Consider the following 20,206-nt stretch of genomic DNA (forward strand, 5'->3'; position numbering starts at 1 on the left):
CACTTACTCATTTCCAATCTCCTTTTAAATTTCTAAAAGTGACGCTGTCCATAAAAATTTAATAATTATGCTAAATTGATAGCAACTACCTTCCATTGTTAAAAGGCTGAGTCAAAGATGGTCAATGAACGGACTTTACAAGTCAATTAAATATGCAGAAAGACTCTATATATGTGAGCTAATTCTCTTAATTTTCCATCAGAGATCTTATACAAAGAATTAAGTTTTAAGGGAAACTCTCATTTATACTTTGACTAATCAGAAGACTTATACCCATATTTCAAATAACAGAATTAAAACTGAGCCATGAATTGGCTTTCTCAAAGTAGTAACATTTTTAACAGTGGAATTAATAATAACTACAGTTCTCATTTTTATTCTTCCATCTAACCATTATTTCAAAGATTAAATACAGACATTTTCTGAAGGTAGAATATATTTGAATATATTTGTTTAACTCCCTAGTCTATGCTAGGCATTCACTTGAATGCTATTTAATTTCATTAGCCTTTTGGATTGGCATTATCTCCGTTTCACTGGATAAGGAAACAAGAGCTAAAAATGTGAATGACCTATAGTCACATAGTTATTTATTTTTATTTTTTTATATTATTTTTTATTTATGATAGTCACATAGTTATTAATAGGGAAATCAAAATTTGAATCTCGGACTTTCCAATTTCAAAGTCTTCACTAGACACTAAGAGCTACAGTAGTGCCTTCCTCTCACATTTTTGTGAGGATTAATTGAGATAGTTCATGAACAATGCTTAGCTGACACACCAGCATTGTCCCATATGCACTTTTATTATGCTTCTCTTATTAAAACAGTAGGATATTAGAATTTGAAACTAAGGCAGAGTGCCATTCTACTTAAACACAAATAGATTTTTTTTCCCTATTTTAAGTGACATAAGGGTAAGAAATTTTATTTTGAGCAATTTTGCATCATGCATCTTTAATCAGAATCCAGTGTGCCCATCCACACAACGCATACTTTATTTCAGAGGACAAATAAAAACTGCTGCACTAATTGGATTTAAAAAATCAAGCAGTGCCTTCCAAATGATCTTCTTGAGGTTGTGCTTTTACTTAGAAATGACAAGAATGACAGGAACTAAGTTTTCTTTTTTATGCATTCAAAGTTAATTGAATAAGACCATGCAAAATTTGAGTAGGTGGAAAGGTTGACCGTTGCATTTGCCCAATCTTTGTTAATTTTTCTAACCCATTTGTTTTAAATTATTATAAAGAGAAGTGAATTAATATCTGACATTACTATGTTCAGCATAATATATTGGTGATCATTTCTAGTATTTATCTGATGGAATAATCGCATTTCAAAATTTTGGGGTTTTTAAGAATTAGCATTGTGAGAATACCATTTTCTGAATTTTGGAGGTAGATAGACATTTTCATATGTCAGATATCCCATTGAGAAGAAAGAAAGGAACCCTAATTGACCCACTTGAAATGTGAACCCTTTCCCTGACATCCCCAGTGAGGTCCTTCTACAAAGCACTCTCCTTTACGAATACCTACCCAACATGGCATGAACCTTGTTCTCACCATCATCACCACAACCACCTCTTGTTACATCAATACGGAGTTGGACATTTTATAAAGCATTTTTATATTTATTCTTCAACTTGACCTAACTCATCAGGGGCAGATAGATAATTTATCTTTCCTAAGGTGGGTCTGAACTCAGAGAGGAAAATAGTAATGGACACATAGAAGACACGCACTATGTGTCCTTCCATACATTAATTCCTTTAATTACACGAAGGCCTTATGAGTTGGACACAATTGGTGTTCCCATGTTGTAGAGAAGGAGACAAAGGCACAGGGAGGTTAAAATGCTTGCTCAACATCATACACTAATAGGTGACAGAGACAGTTGGACCCTAGAGTCCATGCACTGTCCCACAGTACTGTGCTGTCTGCCGTGCTGACAAGTCTGCTGACAAGTGATTTGTCACCTACAATGAGTGATGATGACATCAGAATTCAAAACAAGACCCATCACAACATATTGACTCATGATAATGGCAGAACTTTCTTTCAGAAAGTAAAAGTTTATTATGGATGATTCCTTATGGTTTTGCTCAAACTTAATGTTGACACAACGTGAACGAGGGCTCTCTGGCAACGTTCCAAGAGCCCAGTTTAGAGAAAGGGACACTTACTCTTTTTTTAAGGCTTTATTTATGTATCTGAGAGAGAGAGAGAATGCACAAAGGTGGGTGAATAGAGGGAAAAGGAGAAGCAGACTCCCCGTGGGGCTGGGAGCCTGACGTTGGCTCCATCCCAAGACTCCCGAGATCATGACCTGAGCCTAGAGCAGACAATTAATTGGCTGACCACCCAGGCACCCCAGAACCCTTATTCTTGCTTACAAATTCTAACAGTGATTTACTTTGAATCATTATTCCTCTCCCTGATACACACACTGTATAATGCCATATTCTCCCTTGGACGTCAAAAGTCAATGAATGTTCTCAAATTCTGCACCTGATTCTCCCCATAATCCAAAATAACAGTCTAGCCCAAATGTCACTATCTTCTCTACACTCCCTCAAAGGGAAGAAATGAGATCTGCCTTCTTTAGCGTAACTCCGTGTTTTTCAACGTGTCTGTCATACTGTTGCCAATTGATGAGTATTTATTAAAAAGCGTATAAATAACTGCTTTTGGACCTTAAATGACTTTGACAAGCTATAGCATAAATCATCGTTTTAGAAACAGTGACAGAACTGAATTCCAGAGAAAGGGTCAAGCCTGGGGGAGCATACAGCTTCGTGAAGGGAAGCGAGTCATTTGTAGGAAAGCAGCTGGTAAACCAATAACCTGCTGCATTTCTGGGCTGAAACACTTGAACAAAATACAGAGAAGAAGCATCTTACTTCTTGACAACTTGTCTCTGGCTGATCCATGGGGCGTGGAGCTTACACAAAAACTCGTAGTGAGAAGGTTGGACCAAGAATGCTCTTCCATCCCACAGATGGCCTGACAACCATGTAATTAATGCTTTTTTTTTTTTTTTAGAAAAACTTCTCATTTGATATTAAAAAAAAACATTTAAGGTGTTGTACAAATCAGACAGAATAATCCACATGATACTAGGATTTCCTCTATGAACAAGGAACAATCTATGGGTGGCACTACTTTGTGACAATTACTGTGGCAACAGTGGGTTAGAGAAGTGAATATAAAGGTCTCTGCTCTCAGAAAACTCAAAATATGATGAAAGAGTTATGGGTATATCTCCTCAATTAACAATATATGTGAAGTTGGTGCCCAAACTAGTTCTAGAAAGTTTATATTAGTTGGATTAGACTATTTAAAAGTGAACAACACTCCATATTCAGTTAATTGTGGATTAATCATGAATTTTTTTATTGAAGACATTGAATCTAAGAAAATATTTATAGTGATTCTGTAGAAAAGATGTGCTTTTTTTTTGATACTAGTACATTCTTCTTCCTTCCAGAAGCTCAGAGAACTTTACAGCTAGTATGTCAGTAATGCAACATGCCAATACTCCAATAAAATGAATTGGTAGCAGATGCTTCTGTTCTCATTTTCAGAGTCTGAGTATACAGCTAAATTGGCCCTCTTAATAATAACAGAATGGCTAGAAACATGTGAAATTTAATCCATTGCTAACCCACAATATATCTGTGCTGGTCTGTTGATTACCCTGAGGAGGTAGTTGCTATGAGAATAAGGAGGTAAAACCCTATTAGCTGTAGCTTTCAACGTTTCCGTTGTTCTTTCATGTTCTATTATTCACAGTGTAGTACTTCACAATGCACGAGGCTACTCACTGGATCCATTTTCCAGTGGGGTGTAGATGCCTGGGGTTTCTCAGGGAGTCTCTGATCATCATCTTCTGAGATAAGTTGGAGGCCTACAGCGTACACCTTGCAGATCAAAGGTGTAAATATTTTGAATGGGATCATTGAGAGGAAACAGTTGCTCTCCACTGACAGTTTTTTTTGTTGTTGTTGTTTTTAATGACATAAGTCCTTACCTTTTGTCGTTGTTTTGTTCTTCTGATAGGCGAATTTGGAGAAGTGTGCAGTGGCCGCTTGAAACTTCCTTCAAAAAAAGAGATTTCAGTGGCCATAAAAACCCTAAAAGTGGGCTACACAGAAAAGCAGAGGAGAGACTTCCTAGGAGAAGCAAGTATCATGGGACAATTTGACCATCCCAACATCATCCGACTGGAGGGAGTGGTTACTAAGAGTAAGTCAAGTCGAAAGACAAACTTTTGCCATGTCGAGCAGAGAGTCTTTAAAACCACACTCAATTGTTAAAGGATTTTGATTATTATTATTTTTTTAATAGCTGTCTGTCAGTCCTAACAGAAAAACTCATTTGAGACCAACGTGTCTCTCTTCAGTAAGAGAGCAAAGATATCTAACTGGTCATATGTGGACAGTGCTACTCTAGATCTTCAAAAATTGGGAAAATTTAGGAGCTAAAAAATGGGATGGCATTAAGATCCACTGATGAAAAGATGATTCAGAAGTGAATCATAGAGATGTCTCTGTGGTGCAGAAGGATGAGGAACAACAATGACCCAATTTTGACAGGAATTGCTGGGAACTCCCAGGGAGCTGCCTTTTCTGTTACTGGTCACCAGCTTCAGTCAAACTCCCAAATCTTTACCTCCCTGACTTCAGGACAATTATGGGAGTTTGGAGAATGCTCCTGAGCTGTAAAGATTGGGATCACATTAGACCCATGGCCTCTTCCTGGTACTCTGTGGATTTCAAATAATTCTAATCTAGGGTCCCAGACGGAGCTCTGACCAGTCTGGGGAAACGCTGCCTCATAGCCCGAGATAGAGATCTGGACATATTTCCATGATCGTTTCTCCAGCCAGACTCAGAAGGAATCCTGTGAGGCAGATATGTGATTTTTGGCTCTGGTACCGATGAAAACCTCTTGAGAATGCTCTAGGATTTTTTTTTCCTTGAGATTTTGGAGCACAGGATGAAGAATAAGCTAAATTGGCAACAAACTACTTAGAGCAAAAGACAACATATGGCAGGAAATTTGGCATCCTTAAGGGGATAATTCATTGGCACCACATTTACATATTCTATGGTTACCCACAGACATTACACATTATATTTTTCACAATGAAATTTTTCTTTAACATTACATGGAGCACTTTCCAAATGGCACTAATACCTATTCTCATCTTAGTGTGACTAAAAAGGCAGTTCCTTTCTCACAAGAGCATGGTAAAATTGAAATGTACTTTGATTTGCTTTGGAGTTTTCTTATATAATAAATAAGATTAAGAACTGAGTAATGTAGAACTAAACCATAAACTATAAGCCCGTATTAAATATTGTAAGAAGCATTTTTCCCTTTATACTCCTAAAAATGAGGTCATATTAGTAGTAGCCCTGAAATCTTTTCTGACGAAGAACATTTTTTTTTTACTATTTTTTAGATTAATAATAAAAACACTGTTAGTAAGGATTGGGAAAATGTTCAAATCCTTTGTTAAGACCATACTAGCTAATGCCTGTGGAATTACAGAACTGTGTCTCACTGGGGTTTTAATAATCAATTCGTCATTTATTCTCCTTTAAATCATCCTTACCAAGAGGTGGTCCTTCAGATCTTGAGCACTTCTTGGGGAGAAAACTCATTTGTACTTCTAGAGCTGTTTATCTTTTAACTCAATTTACATAAAGTGGGTTTTTTTTTTTTTTTTTTTGGTAAGGCTTTCTTTATGGGTTGACCATTGTATGCCACACATTGCACCATGGATGTCATTTCATTATTATCACTACACTGTGAATCAGATACGATAATTCCATTTTATATTTGAACAAACAATAACTATACAGAGCAAGTAGCTGGTCTGATTAGAAAGTGCTGGAGATAGCGTCGGAAGGTTGGTCTCCCCCTGGCCCTAACAGTGGATAAAAATGAGTTTCTAATTTTCGTTTTGTATTCTACTTATTCGATCTTGATTTTTTTTTTCGATCTTGATTTTTTTTTAAGTTTCCCCTAATAACTTGATCATAGGAAGGAATCCCTCAAGCTTCAAAAATTTTCTAGTAATAATTAATAACTCTTAATACCTAAAGAAATGTGAACTCTCATAAAGGGCAAGAATCCATGTTATTTTTAATCAGTGACTGAGAATAGAACCTGGATCGTACTAGGTTCTTAATTTAGCAACGTTAAGAAATAAAAAGATTGATCCCTTGAATAAAAAAAAAAAGAAGCAATATCTTCTACCTATAGGTCTTTCTTCAATCTTGGTTCATCAAATTGAATGCATGCTGCAAGGAAGGGCAATTGCGTGACTGCTTGCAGCAGTTAGGGAATGATGGAGAAAACCATGACATTTTAGCATGGGCAAGAATTATCACCTAACTTCTCCAACACCTACACCTCCTAGAAGAGGAGATAAAAGTGACGCTCAAAATAGACATCAGATTTAAATTTAAGTTTATTGATAGGTTCTTCTATTTTACCGAATGTAAACTGATTTTTTTTGGGGGGGGGGGGTTTCCAGTGTTAATGAATTATTGAAAATGACCTGTTATATTTTGCTGACCGTTACCTATCAATTCAATATTCACTGAATGATGAGCAACATTAAACCATAATTATTATGGCAGGTTTTCTTTCAATATAAAAATGAAATCATCAAGTATGAGCTATCGGCAGCTGGCAAAGAAATCTGTAAAACAATCCCCAAGAACAAAACGCAGAAAAAAATGCATTAAGGAAAAAAAGACTTTTAAAAACCATAGGTATTATCCATTAAATGCCTTATTCGAGTCTGATTTTGTAACATTCTAATATGGGTTACAACTGCCTTAGTCTTAGGGTGAATGTTCTAAATTTGATGAATCTCCCTGGTCAAATAAGCATGTAAAAGGCTGCCAAATCCGACGATATAGATCCCAGTCATCTCATATAGTGCACACATAATAGAGTCGCAGACCTAAATTAGATTTTGAACTCCTTTCGTGGCATATATAAAAGCTCTATCTGGTACCCTATAACATCTGAGAGGAAACAGAAATGCTCTAAAATAAAGTTAATACATTGCAGTTAACATATAACTATGTTAAGGCAATTTTGTCATGAGAAGTGATTCATCCACTCCTATTATCTTCTTTGTTTCCTGAGAATATATGACTGCAAGGTTCAGAAACACACACCCCAAGAGTGATACAGGGCTTAAAACTTAATAAACATGTTTGTGTTTAAAGAAGAAAACCGATTATATCACTATCTGGATTAAGAATCAGAGGGTCAGAGTTCAAGTGTTTACTCAACCCAACTGGTTGTGGGACTCTGGCAAAACAGGCCACTCATAGAGATTTGGTTTTTTCCCTTGTAATTCAGAATAGCAGTTATACGTCACTATTTCTGGATACTTTCAAAATCAAATAAGATTATCTAGGAATACAGTTTTAAGTGGAATCGAGCTATGAAAATCTAAGTTACCACTTCTGGTGGATTTGAGAATCTATCAGTTAGTCTTTGCTGTATAGAAAAATATTCTTGAAAGCTATCCTTTTTTTTTTTTTTTTTTGGCTCCATGGTAATTCTTTTTAATATTGCTATTAATTATACGCTTGAAACACTACGTCTGTTATAAGGTATCATTTTCAAGTCATTTAGAGAAAGCCCTTTATTCAATTATTATATTTCCATTTATTTGAGTTGAACCCTAAACAATTTTAATGATACGTTTTGAGCCTGATGGTCTTAAACAAGAGAAGGTGAGAGAGTCTCTGATCTTCAAAGTAGCAGAAAGCTGGGGGCACTGTCTCTGCTCAGAACTTGGTACTAACATGTGTTATCAATTTTAGCTGAAGTTCAAAAAGATGGAACTTGTTTTTAGCAAATGTTTGATATTTCTGCCATCACATCATTAGTCAAGTGATGTTCATAATCCAAGAAGACCCCCATTGACCACTTTTTACTTAGTGACATAGAAGGAATTATATTAGATAAGATTGATGTGGTTTGTTGGTATTTAGGGAGGGATTATTTTCTGAAAATTAAAAATAATAATAATAAATAATAATGCGTCACTGTAACTTTATATCATTAAGGAATATAGTAAGCAGAATATTAGGACAATCACTCATAATTAAAGCATTTCTATACTGGTGTGAGCATCCACTTTACACCAAAAGCTTAGTCATTATTTACACCTTTCCATCTCCTGGACATATGATAAAAATATTGCTGAAATAAGATATCATTATGCAGTGACAATGCCAAATTCTTGCTATGTCCTGTTTGCTGTTTGCTCTCTGAAAGTTTTCATCTGCACTTGTCTCAAGGGTACTAACTCCCTGCAATATTCAAAATAGACAATATATATGTTATGTTTATTTTATTGATAATATATAGAAATAGTTTGTTAGAGTAAACTCTCATGACACAAGTTCTCATACATTCGTAACTAATTTGAGAAAGGAGGTTAGAGCATTTCTATCAAAGTGTCCACAGCAATAAAATTAGGAAAGTCTTTCAAAGTAAGTCTTTCCTTATTTTTTTCAATATTGTCCATCCATGTTTTTTGGTTAAATTGGCCACATTTGAATTACAAGAAAATATGTTATGTATTTTCCCCATTTAGATAGGATGATGGGTTTGTGATATTTTTGAATGGTTAAATGCAACTTAACATTTGTTAGAAAAGGACTTACATGTGTCCAAAGACCAACTTTGAAAGAGCACTAGTTTATGTGTTTTGTTTTTTTTTTTAATTTTTATTTATTTATGATAGTCACACACACACACACAGAGAGAGAGAGAGAGAGAGAGAGAGAGGCAGAGACACAGGCAGAGGGAGAAGCAGGCTCCATGCACCGGGAGCCCGACGTGGGATTCGATCCCGGGTCCCCAGGATCGCGCCCTGGGCCAAAGTCAGGTGCCAAACCGCTGCGCCACCCAGGGATCCCAAGAGCACTAGTTTAAATATACAAAAACTTTCCTAAAAGAGAACCATAATTATACACTTACTTAATAACTGTCTAATTCTAATCATACACAAATCCTTGCAAAAAGTAAGAAAATGAAACATCCCTAACTCATGAGGATGATGATATCTTGAAAATTATACAAGAATGTTTTCAGAGGGGAAAATAACTGTAAAGGCATGAAAAAAATTCAGTAACACTGGCATGAAAAGCCATAGCTAACAATTTTATCAAAAAAGATACTAGATCACGTTCAAGTTTAGTTTATTCCAAGAATGCAAGTTGGTTTACTATCTAGTCATTCTAGAAATTCATCACATTAATAGCAAAGAAAAGGTCAGTCTCTAAAGATATAGAACATAAACACTTTAACTTAAAAGTCTTCCTTAGCACATCCTACATAGAAAATATGCATGTCTGATAAATATATGTAAAAACCACAAAGCAGAACAAAAAACCTACAACATCATATTCAGAAGTAAAACATGAAAAGCATTTGTCTTAGGGTAGAAATGAGAATCCTGCTATTATCACTTTTTTTTTTCTGCTATTATCACTTTAATTCATTCTTGTACCTAAGGTCTTCGTTTTTACCAGGGATCCCCCTCATTTTTACAATCAGACAAAGAAAATAGAAAGCTTGAAAAGGAAAAAAAAAAAACTAAGTAGTCCTTGTAAAATCAATTGAACACATTCAGATTTCGTATTTATTGATTGTTATTGGACTTATTATACAAATCAGCTTTGAATAGAACAAGGGAAAGTAGAAATATCATCCCTGTCTTCTTTCTTCGTTGAGCTGTAGTGGATATACAGTGATGTACCAGCTTTAAGTGCCTATGTGTCCTCTTCATCTGTTCCCATCTTCAAAAGTATTAAATCTTGTTTCAGATTAAGCACAAATAAATTTTAGAAATGTTACGTCAGCTGAATGTGAAGCATTCAGTGTATTCAGATCGATGGAGGACGGTTGGTTAGAAAAACGTGGAGAAAGTGTTTCTTAGCCTGACTTTGAAGAGAGAGATGATCCTTGGCCATCCTGAGACGATAGACAGGATCCATTTTAGCCGGCACTCCACTGGTTTTAGAACTAGGTACAGCATGGAGCTGGCCCCTGCCGTCATTAACCCATAGACCCGTGGATGTAAGAGCTGATAAGAGACAGAGAATGAGGGAGCGAGCATGGGCATAAGCAGCGGAAGGGGCAGGGGAAGAGGGTGAGGATCACAGGTGAACTCCACCCTGAGTGTGGAGCCTACACAGGGCTCGATCCCAGAACCCTGAGATCATGACCTGAGCCAAAATCAACAGTCAGTCATTCAACCAACTGAGCCACCCAGGCTCCCCTCAATAACTTTTCTAATTTTATTTTTTTTAAGTAATCTCTATATCCAACATGGGGCTCAAACCTATGACCCCACGATGAAGAGTCTACTGCTCCATACTGAGCCAACCAGGCACCCCAATAAAGTTTAATAGTTTAATCATTGATAAATACTATGTTTGAATGCAAATATTTTAATCTAAAGCCAACATCTATTTTATAATTACAATAAAAATCCCTACGCATGGCTATGTATTTATTACATTTTTCAGCTCTTCTTTTTATAAAAATGTGATTAGAAAGGTTGTGGTGAAATATACCATGTCGAACCTGGGATTCTTGGATATTCTGAATCACATTTCTTCTGTCATCAAACAGTGGTTCAATGATTAATAATATATCTGAACCACTGGAGGTAACTGGGGAAATGAACTGATTGTAACAGACTGATTCGCTTCCCTTAACCCTATAATCATGAAATATCTTAATTTTGTTCATATTTACAAATCAATGTAGGAAAAAAGTAAAATTCTGCTGCGCATTTTGTTTTGTGCATTTTTTATAGTGTTTCCTTTCAGCCAGTCATCCAGCAACAATTTTATTGAGTTTCGTGCGGATATTCAGATGTATTTTAGGATCTCCGAGGGCAGCAAATGATAGGGTTCTTGAAAAAGATGAGAATGTCACTTCTAAATCAAAATACATGTGAAAGAGCATGAACCTGGATAGAAACACATGGCATCCATGTGCAGGTGAGCTAATATTTTATAAATAATTTCCAGCAATCTTTAATACGTGTTAGGACGAGCTCCCACCACTATTGCAGAGAGTTTCTTTTCCTTTAACCCTATTCATTAAAATCAAAAGCACAAGGAAACTAAGGCTAAAAATAAGCTTAGACACTAAAAAAAAAAAAAAAAAGAACTTAGAAATTAAGGCTTTCCAAGGTGGAATATTTTTGATTCTGTTTACTCTTTGTACATTTGGGTTTGCTGAATCTTTGAACTTAATGTAAACCATATTTTCAGACTTGCCCATCATAACTGATGTGTTTACAAATACCTAAATCTTAGAGCTAAATGCAGCCCGATCTGATTTCTGAATGGTCATGGGGCTTTGGCTTAATTGACTGGCTTGATTTTTCAGCTACTTTTATTTCCCCTGCCAAACAATCCACCAGACATGCTAACCAGAAATGGGATAGGCATGAGGCTGGGAGCCAGGAGGAAACAAGTGATAAGCAAAGGTCTGGGGAGCATAAAAACATGGTGACTGTCACTGGGAGTTGGCAGTAGGAGACAAAATACCCGTGACTACGCTTAACGTATGCACTGAACTTTGTGAGCGCGTTATTCTCCGTAGAATGGTATTGAGGCAAGAACATAGACAGTTACAGTGATTTATAGAGAACATGCATGTGAAAGATTTCATTCATTCATTCCTTTGTTCACTTATCCATGCTTTTAATTTTGTATCAGTCTCTGGGACTAGTCTTTAGCATCGGGGTGATCAGTTCAGGAGAGATAGAAGTTTCCAAGGAAAAGTCAAATCTTCCCTTTCTTCCTGAATAGTATCAAGTCAGAGCTTAATTTGAATTTTAGAAAAGCAAGTTCTAGAGGCTGAAACTTTTGGCTACATGACTTTACAGATTTACATTATCAGATTTATTAGATACGTATGACGTGTTACTGAATATATGTAACTAAATCAGTACGTTCACAGAAAATAGATTGGTGTATCAGTTGGTTGTCACGTGTATAAAATTTGTCTGAAAATCATAGAATTCAAATCATTTTTCTTACCTTTTAAACCTATAACGTAGTATACATCGAAGTACTGAATACAGTAAGTATAACCTTCATAGTACCAAGCAACATTATTCATAAGTAGTGTGAATGAGGGTTCTAACCTATGAAAGGAAAAGGAAGCAAAGAAAGCTGTTTTCTATCCTCAGAGGCAGACTAACTTTCATGATAGGGAAGGAGCCTGTGAGGAAGACCTAAGTGTGCACACGGGTCAGGGGCGCATCAGTGTTTGTGAAAAGCCACCTGCCCAGGTCTTTCAGTGGCGCTCTTTCAAGAGCTGATTCAGGTGCCCCAGATGTGGAGGACAAGCGCTGTTCCTTTTTTTTGTGACATAATGAAATTATGTTTTAAACAAGATCATAGCGAAAATATGGGAAGAGAATTACCGTGTAGTAATAGCATAGGTTTCTTTTTTAAAAAAAGATTTTATTTATTTATTCATGAGAGACAGACAGAGAGAGAGAGAGAGAGAGAGAGAGAGGCAGAGACGCAGGCAGAGGGAGGAGCAGGCTCCACGCAGGGAGCCCAATGCAGGACTCGGATCCGGGGCCTCCAGGGTCACGCCCTGGGCCGAAGGCTGCGCTAAGCTGCTGAGCCCCACCCCGGGCTGCCCAATACAGTAGGTTTTGACATCAGAGACGGCACGTCTGGGATCTGCTGGAAAATCAGCTAACTGTGTGACCCAGCAGCTTCCTTAAATTCACAATGCTTCCACTTGGGGACACGAAAAAAATGACAATAGTGTATATTACTAAAGCACGAGATAACGCGAAGATGAAGTGGTGTGAGGTATGTATGTAATATACACACATATGAATGAATATGTGATGTTACATGAGTCTAATTATGCAAAAATATCTACTAGTGTTTCCTGTATATCAAAAATATCCATTTTCCATATTCCTTTTTTTCCTTTTGAAATGTTCATTTTGCATTACTTATTTTCCGACGTGTTTTGTAATGTATATAGAGTTATATTTTCAGCCTTGTTCACGACATTACGCTGTAACAATTATCTGAAATGTTACGGACTTCAGAGCTGTCAATTTAATTCAGAATAATCCATAGAATTGACACCCAATCGTTGCCTGAACATTTATTCTATTCATAAATCTGTATATCAGATTACTTAACACCCCTGTATTTCATGCTGTTCGTATTTTAAATGTTTCCTTCAGTATAAATTTCCAAAATTAACAGCATAATGGATGCAGTTTGTTGCTTTTGGCTTTATTATTTATTAGTTGTATGACATTGAGTACATTGATCACCCTCTACATATCTCAGTTTTCTCGTGTGCAAAATGGAAATGATAATAAGATATCACATATAAAATAATTAAACCAGCATCTTGCACATATATTTGACTATATAGATAAAGTTAAATGTTCATTAACAGGTTTAATAATGGTATTTAAGGCCACATATTACTACAATGGTTATTGTAAGTTTGTAAAATTGCCAGCAGCAATTTTAATTTTATTTTCCTTTTAACATGGATCTTATATATTTTTTTTAATGTGTTGAGTACAGATTTTTAAAAGTTACAATGATTGGTGTTGTTTTATGAAATTTACATATAGGATCCATGAAGATGGGGACTTTGCTTTACTTGCCCAACTACTACTGTCAATACCTGTGGAACGGTCAGTGATTGTGGAGACCCTGGCTCTGTCCTGGGCTGGAAAGCAGAAATACTTAATTTTGTAGAGCAGCTGACATGCAATTAAAGGGCAGAAAGGAGGCGTATTTTATGTTCACGGAAAGCCATGCCAAATAAGCCAATTTGGATGCTGTAGGTTATCATCCCTGTTCTGAAACCCAGTCTTCTTTTTCTTTTTCTTTTGGTTTAATTTTTTTATTGGGAAAAAATTTCTTGTGACTTTGCAAAATTGGGAAGACAGGGGAAGCTTTTACATTTTTTAATCCATGAGGGGTATCAAGGTGTACTAGATGTATTCATCACGTGATATTTGTTGAACTCTAAACATGATTAGACATGTTTAATTTATGATTTACCGTATATCCAGGTAAACCAGTGATGATTGTCACCGAATACATGGAGAATGGTTCCCTGGACAGTTTCTTACGTGTAAGTAGAAGATTTTATATATATTCATGTATCTCTTATCCTTATCTTTTTTTTATATTTTATCCTTCTATCTATATAAACATATGCATAAATATGGAATGAACTACTGAAAATGTCAGAGGCAACCTCTGCTATTTTGCCAGCAATCAGATAACAAAAGTTAAAGCAAAACGGAAATTTTGGAGGACTAAATACAAAGAGACCAAATTCATCTTTATCTTGCAGGATCCAAAATTAATGGTTCATATATTTAAAACAAATTTGTGCAATCTTTCTTCCACCCTTTTGTACTGCCAGGACCCACACTGGTTAAGATAAAAATTTTAAAAAGACTCTTAAAGTAAGACATAAAAAACAATGATGTAAGACGAATATCCTCTTTCCTTCATTTAAAATACCTTCAGACTGCTGTTAGAAGACCATCTACCACATAGAGCTTTTGTCTCAGAAAATCAGCAAGCATTGTAATTCCAAAGTATTTTCAATTCAGAGATACCATTTTCCTGATACATATGCATCCATATATATTTTTTAATTATTTAAACTTTAAAATTTTATTTATTTATTTAATTTAATTTTTAAAAATATTTCAGTAAATATTTGTTCAAAGAAATGCAAAAGTTTTATGGAGAACAAGACATTGCCAATCACCAGTCACTGTAAGGGCCAAAAAAAACCCCATATACTCTGTCCTCAATGCGCATTCAGCACTGTAGATAGATAGATGGATAGATGGATAGATAGATAGATAGGAAAGATAGAATAATTCATTATTATGGAGGAAAATTCTAAATTTTCTATAAATGAGAAGTCATATTCTTTATTTTAATATTCATGAGGCAAATACAAATTTTATCAGCAATCATTTTCCCGAACATTTCAAAAACAAATATTTTTCAAATTACATAATTGAAACCATTATAATAAATACTTTTAAATTGTCATTGTGTATCTATAACTGAACACGGAATTTCATATCTATTTATCTGTACAGGCATTTATGCACATATGTATATGTATACATGTGTGCGTGTCTCTTTACCTATGTATCATATAAATCATGTATTTCTACCTTGATCCAAGTGAATTGGCAACTTTTCTAAATACCAGACTCTGACTTTGTGTTTTATTGTTTTCCATTTTACGACGTATAATTCAAGATTGAGTAGAAAAAAATATTCAGTGAATATTCTTGACTAATTCCAAACTGTTTATTTAGGACGGTAAATTACACGTTCACTATCCACTTTATTTGAAGCCAGGAATAATCTGGAAAACCAGAAGGAGGAACGGACATTCGATCAAATCAATATGTAAAACTAAAATAGCCACAGGATTCATTTCATTTTGTTGTTCTTGAATTTAAAATCTCCGAGGGGCTTGCACGTCACAGAAAGCCCACGGGGGGTCTGGTTCTCAGGGTTCGGGGTGCCCAGTGCAGCCCCAGGCACCTGCTCACACACCCCGAGGGCAGGAGGGCCCAGAAGCCAAGGGCGCACAGGGCTTTTACAATTCAGGGTGTGAGACTGGAACCAAGACGTGTCTCAAGAAGAGCAGCAACGTGTCTTAACTGTGTGTGTGGAATGTTTCTCAGAAACACGACGCCCAGTTCACGGGCATCCAGCTAGTGGGGATGCTCCGCGGAATAGCCTCTGGCATGAAGTACCTCTCGGACATGGGCTATGTCCACCGCGACCTCGCCGCCCGGAACATTCTGATCAACAGTAACCTGGTGTGTAAGGTCTCTGATTTTGGACTTTCGCGTGTTCTAGAGGACGATCCAGAAGCTGCTTACACCACAAGGGTGAGTGACATTGTTTTTCTGTGGTTTCTTTTTTCCCTTTCTGTCTTTATTGTCTACCTTGTGTTTGTCGACCTGCAAATACATAGCCGTCGGTGTCCCGCTCTGTCGGTTCCAGCTTCCCCTGAAGGACACTTGTCCTTTACCCCCGCAATGCCCTGACTTCTGGGCAAAATAGATGGTCGCTGCTTACAAGGTGGGTAATGCTTGTGATTCTGAAATGTCGGGTCCCCGGGGGCTCGGTGGTGTCCACCTGCCTTCGGCCCAGGGCGGGATCCCAGGGTCTGGGCCAGGATGAGTCCCGCATCGGGCTCCCAGTAGGGAGCCTGCTTCTCCCTCTGCCTCTCTCTCTGTCTCTCAGGAATAAATAAATAAAATCCTAAAAAAAAAAAAATTAAACATCATACATGGGTTTATTGTTTCCCTCACAAAGGCAGCATGGTTGCTGCATATCTGGAGTCTTGGGGTATCCATATTTACCCATTTTTGCATCATGGTTGAGCCACCTTTAGTAAACAGATTGGATACCTCTGTCCAACTACATATAATTTTAAATCATTTTAAGATTCATGTTTACCTAAGTAACACATGCTCATGTTATAAAAATTTCAAAACAAAGCAATAAAAGGAGAAAAGTCATCCATCACTTTGGCACCCACAGAGAGCATTCATGACTTTGCCACTCAGTTCTTCCAGATTTTTTCCGCGTACCTATCATACACACCTTTGGTGAGCGCATGACTAGAAGAGGATTATTCCTAATGTCACCGTATAGCCTGGTTTTCCCTTAGCAATACAGCTGTTGAATGTATTTCACTATCAATAAATAATCTTCAAGTTTTCATTTTTAGCATTTTTATGCATTCTATTATCTGGATGTACCATCTTTTAAAACTCAGCCCCTAATTATAGGAAAATTATTATTATATCTAGCTTTTCTCTAATTTTTATCAGTCTATGTTTTCCATCAACGTAAGTATACTCTTCAATGCCCCCCCAACACCCCTCCCTCTGGTGACCATCAGTGTGTTCTCCATAGTTAAGAGTATGGTTCTCGGTTTGTCTCCTCTCTCTTTTTTTTTCCTTTGCTTGTTTGTTTTGATTCTTAAATTCCACATAGGAGTGAGATCATATGGTACTTCTCTTTCTCTGAGTGATTTATTTTGTGTGACATTGTGCCCTCTGATTATATCCCTGTTTTTGCAAATGGCAAGATTTCATTAATTTTATGGCTGAATAATATTCCAGTGTATGCGTGTGTGTGCGTGTCTGTGCATGTGCATGTATGTGCGCATGTGTGTGTATGCATGTGTGTGTGTACGTGTGTGTGTGTGTGTGTGTGTGTGTATGACTTTGCCTAGCTCCATTGATTTATCAGTGGACACTTGGGCTGCTTCCGCAGTTTGACTACTATAGATGATGCTGCAATAAACATAGAAGTGCATGGATCCCTTTTAGTTGCTATTTTGTATTTTTCAGGTAAATTGTTGAGCAGTAAGATTACTGGGTCGTGGAGCAGCTCTATTTTTAACTTTATGAGGAACCTCCACACTATTTTCCAAAGTGGCTGTACCGGTTTGCATTCCCACCAACAGTGCAGAGGGTTCCCCTTCCCCACATCCTTACCAACATCTGTTGTTTCCTGTCTTGTTGATTTTAGCCATTCTGACTCGTGTAGAGTGGTATCTCATTGTGTTTTTTTTTTCTTTTTTCCTTTTTTGGGGGGGAGGGGGAGAGCACAAGTTGGGGGAGGGGGGGCAGCTGACTGCCTGCTGACCAGGGAGCCCGGTGCAGCCTGACTGCAGGACCTCGGGGTCCCGACCTGAGCTGAAGGCAGAGGCTCAACCACTGAGCCCCCCAGGCGCCCCCTCATTGCAGTGATGATGTGCGTTTCCCTGATGCTGAGGGATGCTGAGCATCCTTTCATGTGTCTGTTGGCATCTGGATGTCTTCTTTGGAGACATGTCTGTTCATGTCTTCTTCCTTTTTTAATTAGCTTACTTGTTATTTTGTGTTTAGTTGTATTAGTTCTTTATATATTTTGAACACTAACCCCTTATGGGATATGTCACATGCAAATATCTTCTGTTCAGTAGGTTGCCTTTTAGTTTTCTTGATGGTTTCCTTCACTGCAGAAACGTTTTATTTCAATGTGGTCCCAACAGTTTATTTTTACTTTTATTTCTCTTGTCTCAGGAAACGTATTGAGAAAAAAAAAGTCGCTAAGGCTGATATGAGAGAGATTACTGACTGTGCTCCCTTCAAGGATTTTTATGATTCCAGGTTTTATATTTAGGTCTTTAATACATTTTGAGGGTTTTGTGTGTGTGTATGGTGAAAGAAAGTTGTTCAGTATCATTCTTTTGCATAGGACGCTCGTTTTCCCGACACCATTTGTTGAAGAGACCCATTTTCCTATTATGCATTCATTCCTCCTTTGTCAAAGATTAATTGATCATATGACTGTGAGTTTATTTCTGAGTTTTCTGTTCTGTTCCTTGGTCTGTATGTCTATTTCTATCCCAGTACCATGACATTTTAATTGTTATTGGTTTGTAATATAACTTGACATCTAGAATTGTGAAGCCTTGTTTTTTTGTGGGGGCTTTTTTTTTGTTTTTTGTTTTGTTTTTTCAAGATTGCTTTAGCTATTCAGGGTCTTTTGTGGTTTCATACAAATTTTAGGATTGTTTGTTCTAGTTTTGTGAACTAGAAATACCAAATGTTGTTGGTATTTTGATAGGGGTTGCACTGAACGTGTAGATTGCTTCGGGTAGTATGAACATTTTAACCACGTTTGTTCCTCTGACCCACGAGCATGGAATATCTTTCCATATCTTTGCATTGTCTTGCATTTCTTTTATCAGCACTTTATAGTTTTCAGAGTACAGGTCTTTCACCTCTCTGGTTAAGTTTATTCCTAGGTATTTTATTGGCTTTGGTGAAATGGTCAGTGGGATTGTTTTCTTACTTTCTCTTTCTGCTGCTTCCTTACTGGTTTGTAGAAATGCAACAGATTTCTTCTGTAGGTTGATTTTGCGTCCTGTGACATTACTGAATTCATCTCTCAGGTCTAGTAGTTTTTTGGTGGACTCTTTCAGGTTTTCTCTACATAGACCCATGCCATCTGCAAATAGTGAGAGTTTACTTCCTTATTTGGATGCCTTGTATTTCTTTATGTTGTCTAATGGCTACAGATATTATGTTTAATTAAAAGTGGTGTGAGAATGACACCCTTTCCACTAGCTCCTGACCTTAGGAGGAAAGCTCTCAGTTTTTCACCATTACATATGATGTTGATTGCGAGTTTTTCATATGAGGCTTTTATAATGTTGAAATGTGTTCTATTTTATGCAGAGGGCTTTTGTCCTGAAGGGATGCTATATGTTGTCAGGTGGAATATTTTATACAAATGTGCAAATGATCCACCTGCATTCATATTTGCATTCATATTTGCATTCCCTATGATATAATCCTAAAAGTGAATTTTCTGTGCCTATTTTATTTTATTTTATTTTTTTATTTATTTATGATAGTCACAGAGAGATAAAGAGAGAGAGGCAGAGACATAGGCAGAGGAAGAAGCAGGCTCCATGCCGGGAGCCCGATGTGGGATTCGATCCCGGGTCTCCAGGATCGCGCCCCGGGCCAAAGGCAGGCGCCACCCAGGGATCCCTCTGTGCCTATTTTAAAAGTGTGCTTAACTATGTCCTGATAAAAGTAGACATTATCATTTTGTATTTATTAGTTTTAAGAAATTGTACCTAATTGTTTTGATTTGTATTAATTTCGTTCAAAATGCATTTGATTAGCTCTTCATATATTTATTGGCAAATTCCTTCAAAAAGGCATTTCTTTATAGAATTCTTTTTTCATGGCAGACAATTTTAGAAAATAAAGATATAAAGATCATTACTAATCACACTATCAAAGGTAACCAATTGTAACATTTTATTCTTTTCCATTCAAAATATTTTTCTATACATTGTCATAGGTAAACAGTTACCAGTTAAATATATGGTTACAAAATGGGATCATATTATATGTATTGATATATAAAATGATATTCACTTATCAATCCAGTATTTTCTTCATATACAAATTCAATGTTTTGTAATCTGCATATTTTAACTTAAAATATAAAATGCAGAATTTTCTAGATGATTAATTTTTTACAGTATCATTAAGTAACCTATA

At 36.6% G+C, this 20,206-nt stretch overlaps 1 protein-coding gene across 1 annotated transcript in view; it reads left to right on the forward strand.

Moving 5' to 3' along the window:
- The window catches only part of EPHA3 (EPH receptor A3), a 321,670-nt gene that overhangs the window by 269,419 nt on the left and 32,045 nt on the right, over positions 1–20,206 (forward strand). Inside the window, exons 11-13 of the mRNA XM_055342322.1 lie at positions 4,066–4,251; positions 14,147–14,208; positions 15,803–16,012. Coding sequence (XP_055198297.1) covers positions 4,066–4,251; positions 14,147–14,208; positions 15,803–16,012 — 458 coding nt within the window. The remainder of the gene's footprint in view (positions 1–4,065; positions 4,252–14,146; positions 14,209–15,802; positions 16,013–20,206) is intronic.

The sequence above is a fragment of the Nyctereutes procyonoides genome, unplaced genomic scaffold (genome assembly GCF_905146905.1).
Source record: "Nyctereutes procyonoides isolate TBG_1078 unplaced genomic scaffold, NYPRO_anot_genome, whole genome shotgun sequence".
Classification (NCBI taxonomy): Eukaryota; Metazoa; Chordata; class Mammalia; order Carnivora; family Canidae; genus Nyctereutes; species Nyctereutes procyonoides.